The 19,384-nt window shown below is 48.0% G+C and overlaps 1 protein-coding gene across 1 annotated transcript in view; it reads left to right on the top strand.

The window, feature by feature from the left end:
- Positions 1-11,016: 11,016 nt before the first annotated feature.
- The window catches only part of LOC119390795 (uncharacterized), an 89,122-nt gene continuing 80,754 nt past the window's right edge, over positions 11,017-19,384 (top strand). The window contains exons 1-2 of the mRNA XM_037658492.1: positions 11,017-11,207; positions 12,269-12,476. Of these exons, the coding sequence (XP_037514420.1) occupies positions 11,085-11,207; positions 12,269-12,476 (331 nt within the window). The 5' untranslated portion in view covers positions 11,017-11,084. The remainder of the gene's footprint in view (positions 11,208-12,268; positions 12,477-19,384) is intronic.

The following is a 19,384-nucleotide window of genomic DNA, read 5'->3' on the forward strand; positions in this document are numbered from 1 at the left end:
TGGATACGGGTTAGGTGACCGGCCACGGGTTGGGCCAGAGTATGGTCGGCGTTGACGAGTGACGTAGCGGCCTGGCGACGGCGATCGGCAAAGTCTTCGGGGGGTCCATTGCGCTCCTGCGAGGTAGTAGGCGATGCCGCGTGGCCGTTCACCTCATTCTGGATGTGGTGCCTTGATGGCGAATCCACGTTCACATTTGGGAGCTGTACAGGGCATTCCAGCACTTTTTCGGCCCTTTCTTTACGCACGACACTTGCGAAGGTTCCAAGGAATGTGGCGCAAAATAGGTCCCAGATCGTCAGGGTGGCCTCTCTGTTCTCGAACTAAGTCTTGGCGCTATCTTCAAAGGGCGAAGTACACATGACGAAGTTTTTCATCACATTCCCAGTTGCTAAATTGGGCAATTGGTCGTATTTTTCCAACCAGCTTTCCGGGTCTTCACATGGTGATCCTCGGAAAGTCGGCGGCTCCCTGGGCTGAATCGTGATGACTCGTTGGGGTGACACAGCAGCCGTCATGGTGCCTGCCGTCTTTGTCGTCGCGGTCTTGTTCTTGTCGGGTAGTAGTCCATATTCTGGTGGGAGATCTCGCTGCCTGCGGGTGGCTCGCTGGTGAGCGTTGGCGTCGATGTCCCCTTGACGGTGTGCGCTTGGCTCACGGCTGGAGGGAGGCGTTCGGTACATGGACCAGGAAGCACCTCCACCAGATGTCACGGTGCCGTGACGTCGACGAAGGCAGCAGTCGGCGTCTCAAGATGAAATTTTTTATCTGGCCGAAATTGTGGCCGGGAAAAGGAAAAGCAAGCTACAGCAATACACACTGTACACTGATAGCGGCGAACGGAGCGTCGGCCGTCGAAAAACTGATCATCGCTGGGATGCGCCGTCTTTTATACATCACGCATAGAACTTTTCATCCTTATCACGGGCGTTCGCGCAAGCTCTGGAATAATCTTGACTTTTCGCGTCATGTGCGCAATCTTAACCAAATGATCTACTACAACATGGAATGTTTCCAGACATTCTTGCGCGGCTTGCGCAGGGCAGTAGTAACACGTGTGAGGGGGTGGCAACACAAAAGATAGAAAGAAAGGAGCGCGTGTGACAATATTGTCGCAGCGCGGGAAGAACAGGACACAAGACCACGGTGCGACAAGGAAAGACAAGCTTTGTATTGAGAGATCACACGAGCAGACACTCCAACCAAGGGAGTGACATTCCCATAAGCCCAATGGGGACGAAAATTGGAAGCAATGGTAGCGCCGTCTGGATTCTGTAGGTAATCGCAGTTATAGAGAAAATGTCCGCTTACTAATAACAGAAGTAGCTTCGATTATTTTCCACACAGAATTTAGAGTTAAAGACCGCATGTATTGCTTGCGTAAATTAAAATCTCATAGAAAGTGAAATAAGCAGACGACGATGCCGTCGTCGTCTGCTTCTGCGTCGCTGCTGCTCGATCCCCAGCTCGCTCCTGTTAGGTACCACCCCCCCCATTTTTCTCGTTTGCATCATATATGTTGTGTTCTAGACACAAAGACACGAGACACTCAGAAGCATCTTGCATACTTGCCTAAGAAGGTGAGCGCTGGCGCATTCATGCCGAGAAAAATCACAATCATTATCACACAATCTTGCTGTAAGTAGACTAAGTAGAAGAGAAGAAGGATGAAATTGATGTTTCTATAAAAGTAAAGGCACCTGAGTAGCGCTTCAGTACATATACCGGTGTGTATATGTGCTGCACATGCATAAGCATTCATGTGCAAAAAGGTACGTACTACATATCTGGAGTACAGAAGCTGCCCAGCGCTGAATGAATAAGTACATCGATATGCATGAAGCAGTCGCTTGTGTGATCAACGTGTGCCGCTAAAGTCTCTGCAATTTTCCAGCTGAAGGTGTCGTATCGCTTTGCTTACAGTATTCGGCAAACTGCATCTTGATCTGAACACAACCACGCAACTTTCACAGCCGTCAGTGCGGTAGTGACTGCACGCGTCTTCATCCCGCCGATTCCACTCTCTCGTTGCCCATTCCAGAAATGTGCCAAAACAAGACTTTGTTTCAGCCTTTGCACTGAAAGTTTTTCCGACCACCTAAAACTAAATGAGAAACGTTTTTTATGCGTACTTAACTCTTACAAATAAAAACGGCGAAAAAAGGCTTAGACGGAATTTCGATTACCTACGCCGGCGGTGCGCCGTCGTCGTTTCCACTGTGGCGACTCCCCACGGCGCAGCCGCGAAGCTCGCACCATGCCACAGGCTCGCTCCAACGTCGTCTCCCTCAGAGGAACCGTGGTTGCGGCTCGTGCTCCTCTTAACCCGCTGTCGACACTCTTGCCGGCTTTTCTTGCCGAGAGTCAGCTTCCCTTCCAAGAAAGCATCGTCCCGGTGCTTTATCGTAACAGCAGCAGGGTTTGTACCCACTGGCAGTCCATGAGTTCATTCGGAATGCGAACCACGTGCACAACCTCCAGTGCCTGCCTTTGACGCCTTGAGCAATGCGCACTATCGCGAACAGCCTCATAGTTAACTTCAGTGAGATGTCGCAGAAGTTTATACGGTCCCAAGTACCGCCGTATCAGCTTTTCTTACAGGCTACGGCGGCGAATTGGTACCAAGAATGTTTCTTTCCCGTCTCATAGAAGACTGGTCGGCTGTGAATGCAGTTCCCCTGTATGTTATTACCACTGATCGAGCGCCTCAGCACCACATTCTCTAGAAAAAATTACACCATCTTCCGCTAAAGGGGACCATGAGGCGATACGAAGCCGGAGCACTTGCACAATCGCGTTCCGTTGGCGTTCGTTGGGCATGCTACCGACCTCGCGTCGTGGAACGCGAAGAGGAACGCTACGCGCGTCGTGTCTTCCCTCTAGCCGGGCCGTTAATTCTCACAGGGCGAGCGGGGAACGTGGTCGTCAGGCACGCGAGGGGTGGGGGGGAGAGTAGGAGAGGAGAGAGAGCGGGAGGGGACGCGCATGCACTGGCGCTCATCGCGGCGTTGCGCAGGAAAGGGGGAGGGGTAGTGGGGAGAGAGAGGAGGAAGGGGAGAGGAAAGGGGGATTGGGAGAGCGGGAGGGGAGAGGAGGTGTATGGAGAGGGTTTGCGCATGCGCAGTAATGGTGGTCACGCCGCACGCCACCACCACTACCACCGGATTGAACTCCGCCGTAAGATGCTTCGCATCTATAAACGGACTCCTCACTTGCCGTGCCCCGCTCCAGAGCGTTGGTTTCAGCGTAAACAATGAGATTGGAAATGAGCCAAGGAGATCCATTCCGACTTGAGTGAATGCAGTACCATATACGTCAATAGGATGGAGGAGGCCTTTCCTGCGCCTCCAGTGAGGGTATGTTCCAAGTAACTGTTGAACGGTCGCCATCAGTCTTGGCCGGTGGTATTTATGCCTCACTCTGTACACCGTCCGCGTGTAACCGAAATGGCCGGATGTTGATTCATCATTACATGCCTGTAATACTTCGCTCCTGAGAGGTGTTGAGAAGACGAGAAAGTAATCGTCTCCGTTTGGCATAAAGTTCACATTATAGAGGACCTCGTTGCGCAAACAATATTATGATAGTCCACTCGCAAACAGTTTTGGCAAGCTCAAGCGTGACCCTCCGAAAAACTAATGATGAGCTCCAATTCCGCGTCGTCGCGTTGCAGCTGTGCGACTGTAGTCGTGTTAACAACTCCAAACTGCGTCGTCACCTTCTGCAATTTCAGGTTCGTATGTGGCACGAGAAAGGCAATCTGCATCTAAATGTCGCTTCGCCGATCTGTAGGCAATAGTCAGTGAAAACATTTTTGATTATAATGTTTCTGGGCAAGTAGGTGGGGTCCTCAGTTCAGGGCTTCAGTACAAATCAGGACGGCAGTACAAATATGGCCCAAATTTTGTAATCATCCACACCACCACGAGGCACTCTTTTTCAGTGGTAGACTAATTCTCCTCATGCGGGAGACGGTTTCGCTTGCATAAGGAATTACTCGTTCGGCGCCGTCCTGCCATTGCACGAGTACATCCCCCAAGCGGACTGACGCGCTGGAGTTTTGAGTACTGTGGCGGAGCCTGGTGGCGTGCGCCGAAGTTGCTTGGGTAGTCAAAAATGGACGCCGACCGGCGAGTTACGCAGTTCTCAGTTGATTTAAGCGTTTTACTTAATTTTGGGCCTAGTTTTCAGGCTCAAAAAGTGCTTAAAACGTACGCGGGAACTTGTCCGCTATACCTGCAGAGTCGGACATGTTTGACGAGCGATCCCTGCTTCAACAAACCGTGCCGAAAGTAGGTGGTCTGGGCGACGGCTCTGAGCAGCGCGCGGTCCCGAAGCGCGGTCGCCGCCGTTATTGTTGCGTGGTTAATTGCCTCGAACATGGGGGTAAGGATCCTAATGTGCGGTTCTACTGGTTCCCCTGAAAGCCGTACGAAGTGGAGCGACGGAACCGCTGGATGCGTGCCGTCAGACGCGTGAAGTGAGTACGCGAGCAAAACGTGGTTTGCAACGTAACGTGCTGATTACTTTTCGTACGCGCGTGCACGCGTTTATATATGTATATATTCCCTGTGTGCAGTCCAGACGGCACGCTGTAGCTGCCGACGGCGATCACGAGGATATGCAGCCGGCATTTCGTGGGAAACGAGGAAAACGATGCCATGAGTCACCCTGCGTATGTGCCTACGATTTTTCCGGCAGCTTACAGCCGGCTGCTTCCAGCGGCTGGCTGTAAACATTGCGCGCCGTCGCTTCTCGACCGCCACCGCACGCTGACAGAATTTGACGAATTCCCTAGAAGCAAATGTTGAAAATTACGACCGTGCATGGGGAAAAAGTGTGTTTGCGACTGAATGCGGCAGAAAACGGCACACGACGCGAATGCGCTCATTCGGGCCGCCGATGGCTAGCCTTCGTCACTGGACCTTTCTTGATTCCGTTTCGTCGTGTAATGCAAATCATGTCGGCTTTCTTAACAGCAATCTTTTCGTTTATGCACTGTCGTTAATCGCGCGAGCATGCCTCGTAAAACTTAACTCGAGTTCAACGTCGTATGAGATTCGCTGCACTTGCGAGTTGCAGCGCGCCGAAATGGTTCCTTCAATCTCCTGCACGTCGTAGACATACTTGACGTTGACGAGCTTCTTGCGTTTACGCAGATTGCTTGGCCTGAAGAACTCAGCCACGCCAGAAACTGACCGAGATCCAAAGCGCAGCACAACCGACAGCGGCGGCTCCATTGCGCATCAGCTTAGTGCTGCATGCGGCCGCCAGTCTGACTACTCGAAACCAAAGAACTTGTCGTAGGGGGCGCTTTTTAGCACCGTTTTTGCAGCGCCGCCTGGGCAGCCAGTCAGGCCTATTGCTGGTGTCGGTGTGAATCGTTGTCGGGACGTCTTCATGATAGTGTCCAAGGACAGGCAGCTTTTGGAGGCGTTGCCGCAGCTCGTTGAAAGCGTATTGCTGTTCGTATCCCCATACGAATCGGACGTCTTCTCTTGTGAGACGTTTCCATGGCGACGCAAATCGTGACAAATTCTAAATAAAGCGCCGGTAATAGGCACACAGTCCCAAAAATCACCCGATGACGCTGGAAAATTTTGTACTGCAGCTCTTTTGTTAGGGTCAGGCCGTACACCTTTGCTGCTGACAACATGGCTGAGAAAAAGAAGGTCTTCGAAGTCAAAGTGGCATTTTTTTCGGTTTAAAAGTGAGATCAGCCGATCGTATGGCTTGAGAAAGCGCCTGTAGTCGCCTCATGTGCTCGTCACATGCTGCAGAGAAGAGAACATCATCGTACAAATATACTAGGCACGTTTGCCACTAGAGGCCGGACAGTACAGTGAACATTAGCCGCTGAAATGTTTGCAGTGCTGAACAAATGCCGAAGGGAAATATCTTAAAGGCCAACTCCGGCGATTTTGCGAGGTACATGGATTTCAATAAAATTAGCTGGGTACGTTCCTTTTCACGTTCCCGTCACTTATGCCAAGTTACAGGCTGGATAGATGCGCAGGTTCATCACAAATGAATATTATTGATTGCCCCGACCCTCTCGAAGTTGCTTCCTTGAATTATTGGCCACATTGTGAGTGTAACGTCATTTTTAGCAAACCAGAAATGACGAAACCGAGGTGCCACTACAGCGTCTGCTATCCACGAGGCAACAGTCGTGTGCGTTTGGCAAGCGCTTCCATGGCTGGGCGTGCGAATTTCAGTTCCTGGTGGGCGTGCGTTCGATGGGTGGCAAGTGGTGTTGCGTTTTGGGCTGCACACGATTCCCCATATAATTACCTTGGCAGTCACGAAACACTCGCATCTAACGATTACTCCGCATCTTTAATTACATCAGAGTGTCTTAGCTAGCAGGGCCGGTTTACCGCACGGAAAGTGTGGCAATACGGTACCGGCTGAAGAGTGTACATGCGTGAACATTACGGTACGGAAACACTTTCCGTAACGTATACAGAGTGGCCGTTATCGGGCTTATCGGTGTATGGTGAACTGCACGTCGTACGAAAGGTGGCTCGTGCGTGGCTTATATTAAATTCCTTCGGTCCTACCAACGCGATGCTGAACGCCGCTATTGCCAAACTTATGCGCTGTTCCCATAGCAATATTAAGAAGCTTTAGTTAGTCCGCAAACTTCTCAGCGATAGCATTTTACCGGATCGCAGCCCCACAATCTTGAGCCACCTGGACATGTGGCGCCATCTTGCGATGGAATGCGCAACCAGGCAAGCAAGTAACTAAACAGGTGTGTTCTACTTCATCGAAGAGGAATGGCGATTTTAGTCGGCCTCCAAATGCGTCCAAATCGCAGTTGTCTTTTTCCGACAGCTCCGGAGCTTGTGCACGAGCACGGTCAGTCACAGACATGGTACGGCTGTTGCGACGGGGTCACCTTTATCCTGAGTGTTTGGTCTCCGCCGCTTTCGTAGCTTTCATACTACGCGCTGGCGCGACCGGCATGCCTTGCAGAAACGTTAGTGCCGTGTTTATAGGGGCGAAGCACCTTAAGGTCTAGGCTTGACTGTTGCGTGTTGTCCGTGCTCACGGCACAGCACCGTGTAAAATCCCTTAAAAAGGTTTAACAATAAACTAATATCAATCGTAATTCTGACACAACAATATAAAACACGAAGAAGCACAAAGCCTTTGTATAGTCGGCGATTTCCAACGTAGACATTATGGACCTTAAGACCTAGCTTTGTCGTCGAGGCTCACTGTCCGCTGTATGGCGGTTAGAAAACCGTTGCTACAGTCGATACATATGTGTGTATGTGAATAACAAACACTTACAATAAACGAAAAACAATCATATTTGGGACAAAACAATATAAAACACCTACAAGCACAAACCCTTTAATCTAGTCGGCGACTTTAACGTAGACATTATGGACATTAAGGGGTATTCAGACGGGGACAAATCCTCGGCGGATAAAGGCGGATCCTAGTGACGTCAGCTCGCGAGGAGAATTCCTCACGAATGTCCCTCACTCACACGGACGGGGCGAATGGAGGGGGAGACCAGTGTTACCAGACTACTTTTGTGGCTTGTACCGCCTGTTTCACCAGCTGCTGACGACGAGCTGCAGATGACCCCATCTGCAGACTGGACACCCACTGCCGCTCTCTGCAGGAGCAAGTGCAACAATATGGTCAAACAAGAGCCCGAAATTCCGCCGTATCCCCCACCACTGGGGGATCGTTTGTCCTGTCGGAGAAAAGGTCCCCGTATCCTCCGAGGAGTCGCGGGTGGGTCGCGCCCACTCACTAATTCGTGACGTCGCGGTCACGTGATCCGCAATCCCCCGTGTCCCCCGCCGATTTCTCCCTCGTGTGAATACCCCATTGGGACCAAGCTTTGTGATCGACTCTTTGTGTCATTTTATGTCACTCAATTTGCATTATAAAGGCCAACGCTCGGGTAACATATATGAGTCAGAAAAAAGGTTGAACAGTACAATAATATGAATCATAATTTTGAGAGGAGGATATAAAACTCCTACAAGCACAAACCCTTTGTAATAGTCTGAGACTACAACGTAGACATTATGGACCTAAGGACCTAGCTTCGCCCACTCATCTTCATTCACTTCGTGGAGATGCGTTCCATTTTTTCTTCACTAATACTACCGGTTATGCCCAAAGGCTTTTCGACGGCTGAATAACCTCATCTTGAAGCATATTTTGCATCTGGCTTTTTGATGGCTTTACGTTCCTGCGGAGCTACCCGGTACGGGTTTTGCCGTATGGTCTGGTCGTTTCATCCATAGCAATTCGATGTTTCATTAACGGCGTTTGACGAACTCTGGACATCGAAGAGAAACCGCCCTGAAACAGGTACATAAGTTCCATGAGGTTTTGCTTCTACGTAGACAGGGAACTCGGGCCAACATCAACGAATACGGGCGGCAGGCCAGTGGAATTGCCTCGCTCAGCAGTCAAGCAATCTGTCGCACCAGCGAGCTTGTCCACGTACGCGACTGTCATACTTCTCGTAAAGTTTGTTACCAGGATTTGTGTGTGTACACAGTTTATGTTTACGATGCATCTTGCAATAGACAAGCCATGGCTGAATAGCAGTGTTGGAATTAGATCGGAAATGTTGTCGCAGTTGCTGGCATGTCACATGTCACAGCCACAAGAGCGCTTGACCGCGGTGGGATGGTCACGTCACGGTCGAAGACACGCTAAAGTTTACGTCGCTGGTCTTTACAGGGTCCATCCAAAATCTGACCTGGGGCCACCTAAATCGTAACTCACCTTATTTTAGCTGCACCTATTCGTTTCTGGATTAGGCTTCTGTGGATTGTGGTGCTTATAATGTGATGATTACTTAGATTTCTGAGGGTGTTGCACCACTCCGCATTTGGACAATTCTTGGTTATGGTTTGGTCCCAACATGTTGCTATTTTCTGTCTCTGGGAGTGTAGTTACTATGAAGACAATCTTTCCTCTGGTGCCTTTATATGTGATTTATCTTATTATATTCGAAATGTCCGTTCCTTCCATAGGTTTTTGATATATTCCTGTTACTTTCTTGTCCAACAATGTTGCTACCTTATAGTTTCTGTTCTGGGTACAAATTATTTCATATCCCTGAAATTTGCGGTTGTTCCAGCTTCTTTTAATGCTATGATGGCTGGCGACTTGTGTGTTGTCCTTACCAGCTGTGACAGTTGTCGCCGTTTACGCCGGGACCCACGGCAGTCCCACAGCCAAATTTCGAACTCTTCTAAGCCGTGCTTTTGACGATTATGCATTGTACGTCGCCAGGGTGATGGCCGACAGCCCTGGCCTGTTGTATACTTTCTCGCCTTTTTCTCTGATGCTACTGCTTGTGGCATGCTGCCCACCCGCCACGATGGACTAGTGGTTATGGTCCTCGGCTGCTGACCCGAAGGTCGCGGGATTGAATCCCGGCCGCGGCGGCCGCATTTTCGATGGAGGCGTAACAGTTTGAGGTCCGCGTACTTAAAATTAGGTGTACGTTAATGAAGTCCAGGTGATCGGAATTTCCTCCACTACGGTGTTCCTCATAATCATGTCGTGGTTTTGGGACGTTGAACCCCAACAATTATTGGTATTTAATGTGGCATGGCTGTCTGTGGCAAGATCACCTCCTCTGTGACTGTGGGTATAACTTCATTTATCATTTCTTTTAATATCGATTCGGTAATTGCGCACTCCTTTAATAAATTCAGCAATTTGCCCTTCTGTCCTGCCTGGGCTGGTATAGGTAATTGATGTGGTTGCTGGATTTGTTGCTTTTTCAATTGCTTTGCTATTTGTAGGTCTCCTATTCGCAAAAGCATTAGCTCCAGTACGCGTTCTAGGCCCGTGAGTTGTGCGGGGCGGGGTTGGTAGGCGACTGCTGCCCAACTCACCTTCGAATCGAACACCAGCAGGAATCGAACCGAAGCACTCTGCGTGGCAGTTAGGTATTGTACCAGAGAGCCACGCCAGGTCTAGAAACTGCTTTGTAAAAACACCCTATGCAGATATAATGTCGGTGCAACGTCAACTGTGGTTGTGGTGCTGGCTATCTAATTTTATACCAAAGCAATAAACACTACATATCTACTCCTACGATGCAAGCGTCATGGCAGGTTAACGTCTGCGTTTACAGTTTTGCCTTCGCTTTTATAGCAGTCTAATAAACATTAAAATTGTATTCCTCTGATTGAATAAGCTATATTCAAGCGTTGCTCGACCCCGGAGGAATACGCTTTTACATCATCGCACCATAATCGCACCATAATCGCACCATCATTGCACCATATTTACATCATCGCACCATAAGGTGCACTTCGTCTCGACAATACTCACGCATGTGTTCTAACGTGAGGGCTGATGTTACGTCAGACCATAAGTTACCCTTTAAACGCCAGTGTTGTCGACGTGCCTGGTAAGCCCAAGATGTGCGCACAGGTACTACATCTAGAAAAACACCTCGATCCATCTCGTAACGCTTGGCTCAAAGACAATAAATGCAGCATAGAACTACTCGCTGACTGCTTCGCATAAAACCAATTCCCACAAGGCGTGGGATCTGGTCAATTTTTTGGTCACCCAAACCTTTTTTACCAGTAAAAATCACCAGGGGCCGAATTCACCAGACTATCTTTCGTAAGTGAGTTTTCCCATTCGTCAGCCGCTTTCGTTAATGATATGCCCCACATCGTGGTTGGCTGAAATACGCTTTTGCGAACCCACAGTTCCTGCAGGTAGCAGGAATGATGAACCACTGACTATGGGGATTAATCTGAAAGCAGCTGCGAAATATGTTTGACGTTATTGCAAGGACACAGTCAATACGGCTGGAGCTGGTGTCGTGAGCGCAAAAATGCTTTGAAACGAACTTTCACTGATACCTCAGCCACTGCCCCCTAAATAAGGTGTCGAGGCCTATGGGATGCGCGCTCGTGTGCCACTGACTTCTATCCTCATGACTTATCTTTATGACCCGCAGCGTGTGAAGTCAACAGGAATCTTTACTGACATGCACGACCCATCTTCAGCATTCGTAGTCATTCATCCTACGCGGCCTGCAGTCGGAAACAGACGTACGTACAACCATGTCCGTGGTCATTGAGCAGGGCATCGTAAAAGCTACTGTTCCAAGTACAGCAGTTCCTGACGTCGACTTTGGAACGTTTTTCGCTGGAGTGTGCGGCAGATATCCTGATAAGCCTGCATTGGTAAGTTATGCTAATTTATTCGTTCGTGTCTCAAACACCTACACGATCAGTCGCTACAGTCCTAGCTTATCATTATGATTGGCAGCATTCTCTTTTTATTCGACAGGGCCATTTCGAAATGCCGGTTTCTCGAGTTCTTACACTTGACGCTAACAAGAGGTTCAGTATTTATTTTAATAAACCCTTCAATCAACGCTCAAGCGTAGGATAATACTCTAATTTGACATAAGTGGGCATAAATATGAGTAGCTGTGCGTACTGTGTCTATCATAATCCTCTTGAACTACTTATGCTCTGTGCTATTCTCATGTTCGCTGCACGCGATGCCAAACGAGCCTCCATTATAATGGTGGTAAATCGAACTAGTTGGTTGCTCATCATCGTAAAATCACAGCGCGAAAGCAACAGGCGAACGCACAGAGACAAACATAGCCACTCCCTTATAAGCAAACTTGGAACAAGACTTTCTTAAGACAAGATTCAAATCAATCATGTTGATGGACATATTATTATATAACGCAACCAGTCAACGAAAAATTGCCCTGCAAATAACGAGCTTTGAAAAAATTTCACTCCGCGCTTAGTAATTACAGTAAAGTCCACACACTGATGATGATGACGAAGTCACTGTCAATGGCGGCAGGTTAACGGGAACTTGCACGTCGGCGCCAGGGTTGAATCCGCAATGCTCTTATTGCAGAAATAATTTTTCCCATTAGCCGACCACCTTCACTAATTATATGACATACAATGCGATACACTTTTGTCTGGGATAAGAACTTTTTTAAGAATACGGAGTCGAGTTTTCTACTTTATCAAATACCTTGTCTGTCAGCGTTGCTCGATTTCCTCAACCTTAAGATAGAAGCTCTTTGCATATTGACACAATATACACAATTATACGGGATTCACCTATATAGGTGAATCCCGTACCATTTAAAGCCAATGGGGTAGGAAATATGAAGAGAATAGATAAGGTGTACTTGACTTAAGCATAACTCTGCTGTATCATGGTCTTCTTTTCATCAATGCCTGAAACTAGGCGTCGCAATTCATCGCAGGTGGACTCCAAGACAGATGCCATATATACCTTTCGGGAGTTGCTCGATAACTGTCGCCAAGTAGCTGCTGGACTGCAAAGGCTTGGCGTGCGCACAGGAGACGTGGTCGCAGTCCATTGTGCCAATGGGACAGAGTTCGTTGTGGCGCTGTGTGGGGCATTCTTCGCTGGTGCCATTGCTCTACTCGTCAAAACAAACGTCACTGAAGGTTAGTAACAGTGTGCGCTGTCATTACAGCATGGCATTCCCATTGTGGCCGCTAGTTTGATTCGCTTTCACGTAAGCTATACGTTTCTTCAATATATTCCTTCCGAAGCCATGAGGGTGCACTATATGATGAGGGTGAGTACGAATTTTACATGGCGCAAATAAAATGCCGCCAGACACGGAAAATTTTCGGCATTCTCTAAATCCGTTATTTGGCATCTCAATCACGTGAATGTCTACAGAATGCACTGCCGAAGTCGTTTAAATGGCTTTGGAAGGTATTAAAATACTGTTAATAAGCGACCAAAAAGTGAGCTAAACTGCTTTCAGAACGAAGAACAAGGCGAAGAAAAGAGAGAGGACGCAGCGCTGAGTCCTGTCTGTTTCCTTCGCATTGTACCTCCTTCTTTTTTGCGCTAATTAGCTATGCCTAAATTGAGTAATTCCTACCTACTAGCCTAAATATAATCTCTAATACTGCTTTTAGTAAGTGGGAAAATAAGTCGACGGCTTTGAAATTATTTATGTGCTTGGTAGGCGACTTTGCTCGGCGCTTTTGTGGGCAAAACCGTGCTTCGGCGTCAAAAGGCGCCAGAGAAATGAGACACAAAACCCAGTATCCATGCTTCAGAGCGTGATCTATTTCACTCACGTTCCCTTCGTCGTCACCGAAAGTCCTTCGATACGCGTGACATTCCCGCAGGAGGCTCAAACAATTTATAACAACCTCCTCACCAGACAAAGTTGAATCGCCCAATTCCAACGGGAACATGAGCTGTATCGGCCTTGTAACTTCCACACCTCCTCCCAAGACGATCTTACATGCTCTAACATGATTATCCCTAGATAAGTACACAGCAGGTACTCTACCAATTTTCCAAAATTTTATGGGCACTTTGTCTTCCTTAACGACGACTACATCGTTAACCTCAAACTGGTTGCTAGGCTGTACTCCCCTGATGTGCGCACTTCTCAGACACAAAAGGTATTCTTTATACCAACGCCTCCAATCATTCACTCTTTGCTGCCTGTACCTCCAATGCTTTAAAGTATCGGAGCGACTTCCGGATGTTTCAGCAGTATTAGAACTAGGCAGTGTAGTGGACTTCCCCTGCCTGTTAGAAAATGTGAAGGCGTAAGTAGAACCGGTTTAGTAGCTTCAGAGGAGAGGTAGGTTAGCGCAGAGCACTGGACGGGCCCGGGCCGGGCCCGCTTTATAAAGCCCGAGCCCAGTTCGAGACCATGGTCCAAAGCCCGGGCCCGGCCCGGGCCGGGCGTGCATGACCGAACCCAGCCCGAGCCCGGCCCGGGCCACGGGCCCGGGCGTTTATTACTAAACTTATCCAGGGCATACGTGTTCATGACTAGGCCCGGCCCGGGCCCGCTAGAGGATAATAAAAGTTGATGATGATTATTAATGATGCCTTGCGCTTTGTAGCGGGCGATCGGACAGAAAATCCGGTGTGTACATGCATCGAAATGTTGCTTTGCCCGCGGTGGTAGCACAGCGGTTAAGCTGTCTTGCTGATAAGTCCAGGACGCGGGTGCGATTCCCGCTGCCACGGCGGCTGCATTTTGATGGGGGCGAAATGCAAGAACAGCCGTGTACTTATGTATAGGTGCACGTTAAAAAACTCCACGTGGTCGAAATTAATGCGGTCCCCACTACTGGGTGCCTCGTAGTCATATAGTGGTTTTGGCACGTAATACCAAGGAATACAAAAGAAATGTACCGTAAGTGTCTACCTACAATAAAAGACCGAAATCTTTATTCTTCCCATGGGAACAACGCCCATTGTCAGTGCTGTTATTTTGACGCTGGTGCACATGTATTTACGTTGATCGTACGATTTTGTGCCGTCAGGTCATTTAGCATACGGATATATATATATATATATATATATATATATATATATATATGGTACGTAGATTATGAAGAGTCTTTCTTCGGTTGCCGTAAAATAATTAGGAAAAAGGTATGCGCTTCTAAAAAACTGTTTGTCGACGTTTCAATCGAAGACCGATCTTCATCAGGATGGAATTTACCAGGCTTCGATGCGCTTTTATATCATCGTTCTCCGAGACGAGAGAGAGAAAAAAAGGTTAAGAAAAATTACATACAGAAAAAAAAGCGGAGAGAGAGAACTAAGAAACCTGAGGAAAAAGAGTCGCGAATACGCTTGTGCACATACTTTGACTGACATAAGAATAACACGTGTTTCTTGAAAAAAAAAAAAAGTCGTCAACACCCCACGTGCACATACTTTGGCCGACGAAACACACGTGTTTCCTGAAAAAAGAAAAAAAAGAAAGAAAACAAAAACTCCGCCGATATCCAAAGATCGTCCCGGTGAGGTACATTCCTGTAGTCACTAGTCGAGTTCCAATGCTTTGAAGCCCCAACACAACATGGGTGCATTCCTCCAGCCCATTGTCACTCCTCACGTCTTCGGCTCCCCCCCTCCACATTTGCTCCTGAAGCCTGTGAGGGGATGAAGCTTCACAAGAAGGGATAAGCGCTTAAAGGCAGTGAACTCAGAAAGCTTAGTAAAAGTCCGGAAAGAGTGTGCAAGGCACATTCACTAAAAAACAGGTGGTCACGATCTCGGTTCTGGCTCCAGTTAATGCTTATGAAGAAAATGGAGAATACTTTAAGATTGGAATTTTCACATTACGCTAGAGAAATATGGAAGTGGTATACGCACACTCAAATGTTGAGAGTCGCATATCTATTATATAAGCAGTTGTTTACAGTTGTGTAGCAATGGCAAGAGACACAGGGTGTTACCACACCAGACGCGGTAAGCTGATAGCAGTGCTTATTTTTTCAATATTGGATAGGAGCGAATCCGCCGAGGACAATAAGGAACACAGACCTACAGGACAGGCGTAAGTCGCAGCTAAGCTTCGTTCAAGAAAGTTCCCTAGATATAACACAGCCGAAGGCACGCCAGGCGCACTGCACGTACGATTCAGTCACAGTTACCGTTGTATGCTTACCTGTCCGTTATGACGGAAAACGCACGCACGTTTCACGAACCCGTGTGTACGTGTAGAAGGGGTTCTTGACAGTTCTCGAAGAAGTTTCATCACCGTGATCAGTGAGCACCAGCAGCTGGACCGGACTTTTAACCGGATCGTTCGTGATCGCGGTTACGAGGGGGTCTAATGTGGTGAAGTGCCATGTATAGTACAGCTGGGGAAATCCTGGATGCCTCTTACGATGAAACGATCTATGATGCCTTGTCGTGGTCATGGCAGCGAGGTCTTTTGATGATGCTCGCCACATCCAATCCGTCTTTTCACGCAATATAAGGACCAGACATTTTGGGTCTTGTAAATCAATGTTCAAGACACCGGTACTGAGATGCCTGGCTCTCCAGCAGATTTATTGTAGGAAGCATTGAACGCCAGTTTTTGCGTAATCCACGGGGTCCACGTTGCGGACCAGTGGACGAGTGGATAGTACTTGAACATCTTCTGGGGTGTTTGTCTTTCAGTTTCCTCACTTTCCTTGCGTTCGCGCGGTGGTGTAGCGGTTAAGGTGCTCGGCTGCTGACCGAAAGTCGCGGTTCGATCCCGGCCGCTGCGGTCGCATCTGGATAGAGCAAAAGCAGATGCCCGTGTTCTGTGCGATCTCGTTACACTTAAAGAATACCCAATGGTCCAAATTCCGGAGCCATTCGCTCGGCGTCTCTCTATCATATCGTGGTTTTCGGGACGTAAAACCCCAACAATTATTATATTATCACCTTCCTTGCGTGTGAATGTGTGTGTTTCGCGGTTACTGTTGGTTGAGACTGGTATCACTGTGGCGCTACCCGCATAACATTAGCTCTGGTTTACGGTATGTGCCACACGTGACTGAGAGAAGGGTTTCATGACGTACGCGACAGGTATTTTGCGTTATGTCATCATGGCCAGTGAATCGTGTTCGTCATCACTGAATCCCTGCTAGGCCGATTTTGGTATATTAGAAGTTATGGAGATGACCAGGAGACGCCCAGACGTAGGCGGCTATGAATGCGTGTGAGCATGTTGTAGTCCGACAGCGTGCTCCTGACGAGATGTCTGAAAAATAATAAAATAAAACTATAATAAAAAATAGAAAAAAAATAAAAATAAAAAAGAGAGAGATCTTCAGTTAAGATTATTATTAACTTGAATCCTCCAGAGCACGAATTGAACACAGTATGCCCGGATTGATGTTTAGTCCAGCCTTCAATGTAATAAATTTATAAATCATACATGATTCGCGCTGTTCACGCTCCCTTGTACTGGAGAAACCACTTTGCAGGAGTGTAACCTTGATGGAACCAAATGGGTGGTTTTCGGAATTTATATGCTGAGACAGAGGAAGATGCGGAAGCGAATTAACATGGGAACGATGGTTATTAAAGCCGGTGCGGCGGCAAGTTATCTTTTCGTCCACTTTACTTTCTTCACATTTATATTCTAAATACTACAGATAACACCCCCTATCCTTTCCTTGGCGTTATTGTCTGTCAGTTCTCATTAATATTGTGTCTAACAAAGAAAAACGAGCCCTTAAGAGTCATTTTCTTTCCTTTATATATATACAGGTGACTTCATGAGCATACAGCATAAAATAAACGTACCAGTATAGATATATATCAATACTGGTGAAAAAAATAGACCTTCAACTGTTTTTCAATTTTCTTTGCTAAGCTTTACTGAGAGCCAGCTCTTCGCACGTGTCACTTCAGCTTGCCACGGAATGCCTTAGACCATGCAATGCATAACTTCGCGCGTACTCGAAGGCCCGACTTTGGATTTCTTATGAGCGGGCCCGAGTCCGGCCCACGGGCCGGGCCAGGCCTGGACTTTCGGGGCGGCCCGGGTCCGTGCAGTACTCTAGGTTAGTGGCCTAGAATCCACTACATTCTCTGCTTCTATAAGCAATGTAGCAAGCTGCTCGAAAATCGAAGCACCCTTTCCCTAGTTTTTCGTGGGCAGCTGTTAACAGTGCCTTTCATGCGTTCCCAAAATCCACACCACCACGGACCACGTTCTGTAATAAGTTTCCAGGTAATGTGATTAGTAGAGCAAAAGTATTGCACTTGGAAGTTGCGCGAAATTCGGTACATCCCTTTTAAGTCGCGGCTGGCAACACGAAAGGCTGAAACATTCCCGGAGTAAACAACATAGGCAAGCCACGTCGCGACACAAACCGACGCAAAGCCATTAAAAATGACCCCGCAGTCATATCACTGCGCAACAAGTGGATAGCACGAACGACGGCACATGTAAAAATGATGATGTGTGCTTTCACAACTTCAGATGGGTGCGACCTCTCCACCCTGTCGGTCGGCAGCGGGGCGGTAGGGACCGAGGCAGGTTGGAGCTTGAACCTTGCACACACTTTGCGCCTAGAAACCGCCTTTTTCACACACTGGAGGCTCTTAATCACCCCAAAACAATCGCGCAGCTCCGAAAGGGTATCGTTTACCCCGCTGCGAAGAAGGCGCCGGTGAGAGCTGTCGACAACGAGGTCAGTGCAGCGGTAGTCAGCTGGTAGCAGGATCGCACACCTCACGTCTTCTGATGCTTTGAGGTTGTCAAGCCGGGTCTTGATCCTTAAAATCACGTGATTGTCCAGGAATGGATGCAGATCACAAGACACCAATGGCTCGTGTCTGTGAGGCCTTGAATTTCAATTACCCTGTTACAAACAAAGAGCTTCCACTTGGTAGCTGTGGACTTTATACAATTCAGGCAATTTCGTGAGTCCGTCCAGCAGAAGTATTCTATATTTCTAGAAGGCACTGTATCTTAGAGAAGCTTGAGAAGTCGAGCTTCCAGGAGAGCACCGACGAGTTCAAGACGTGGTAAAGTGCCTTGATTGGAGCAACCCGAGATTTAACGAGGAGCTGCTGGATTCGAACATTTCCGGAACTGTCTTCGAGTCGCAGGTATGCCACCACTCGATAGGCACAGGGCTAGCGTCCGTGAAGATGTGCAGTTCTGAAACGCTCTTATTACAGCCGAGGTTGCCGAGTTGATCCCTCTTGGTTTGAACGTCCTTCAGGTCTTGAAGTTTGGCAACCCACTTGTCCCACTCGGTCTTCAACGCCTCGGGGAAAACACTTTCCCAGGCAAGCCCTTGCATCCATATCTTCTGAAAGAGTACTTTAACTCGGATCGTGATCGGTGCCAACAATCCTAAGGGGTCGAAAGTTCGTGATGGGGCCTGGAGCACAGTTTTTTTGTACTAATTCCAGCATTTACAATTTCTCTCAGAGATTGAAAGTTCACCGTAATGGTGTCGTCATTGAAATTTCAGGACAGTACAAGAACTTTAGATCGGGAAACCTCCTCAGCTGACGTTGTGTCTCCAGCTTCTTTGAGTTATATCTCTCATTATATCTCTCAAGAGGCCGCAGCTTGTTGCCCACTTATGCATTTTCATTCCAGCCAGCTCCATTATGGCCTTCGTCTCTTCGCAGAGTTGTAAGGCTTCTTGTGCAGTTGATGCACCGAAAACTAGGTCATCCACGTAGAAGCTTGCTTTCAGTTTGGTAGCTATTTCTTGATAAATCGATTCGATGTGATTGAAATGGTACTTCAATGTTGCGGATAACAGACAAGGGCTTGCAGAGGTGCTGAATAGAACTCGGGTCAATTTCATTTCTTGTATTTTGGGCAATGGTCTGCTTGCTGATACTAACTCTTCAAATCACAGTAAACGAAGATCATCTCTATCTTCTTCACGAATGCCGATTTGTAGAAACGCCTGCTGCACGTCTGCCGTGATGCCGATGGCGAAAAGTCGAAAAACAATCAAAACCTTTAGGAGGTCGGCGTTTAGATTAGGACGTTTTTCAAGTTGTTCGCTGAGAGAGCAGATTCCTGATGCATGCGATGGTGCGTCAAAGACAACGCGAAGTC

Source organism: Rhipicephalus sanguineus, chromosome 1 (genome assembly GCF_013339695.2).
Source record: "Rhipicephalus sanguineus isolate Rsan-2018 chromosome 1, BIME_Rsan_1.4, whole genome shotgun sequence".
Classification (NCBI taxonomy): domain Eukaryota; kingdom Metazoa; phylum Arthropoda; class Arachnida; order Ixodida; family Ixodidae; genus Rhipicephalus; species Rhipicephalus sanguineus.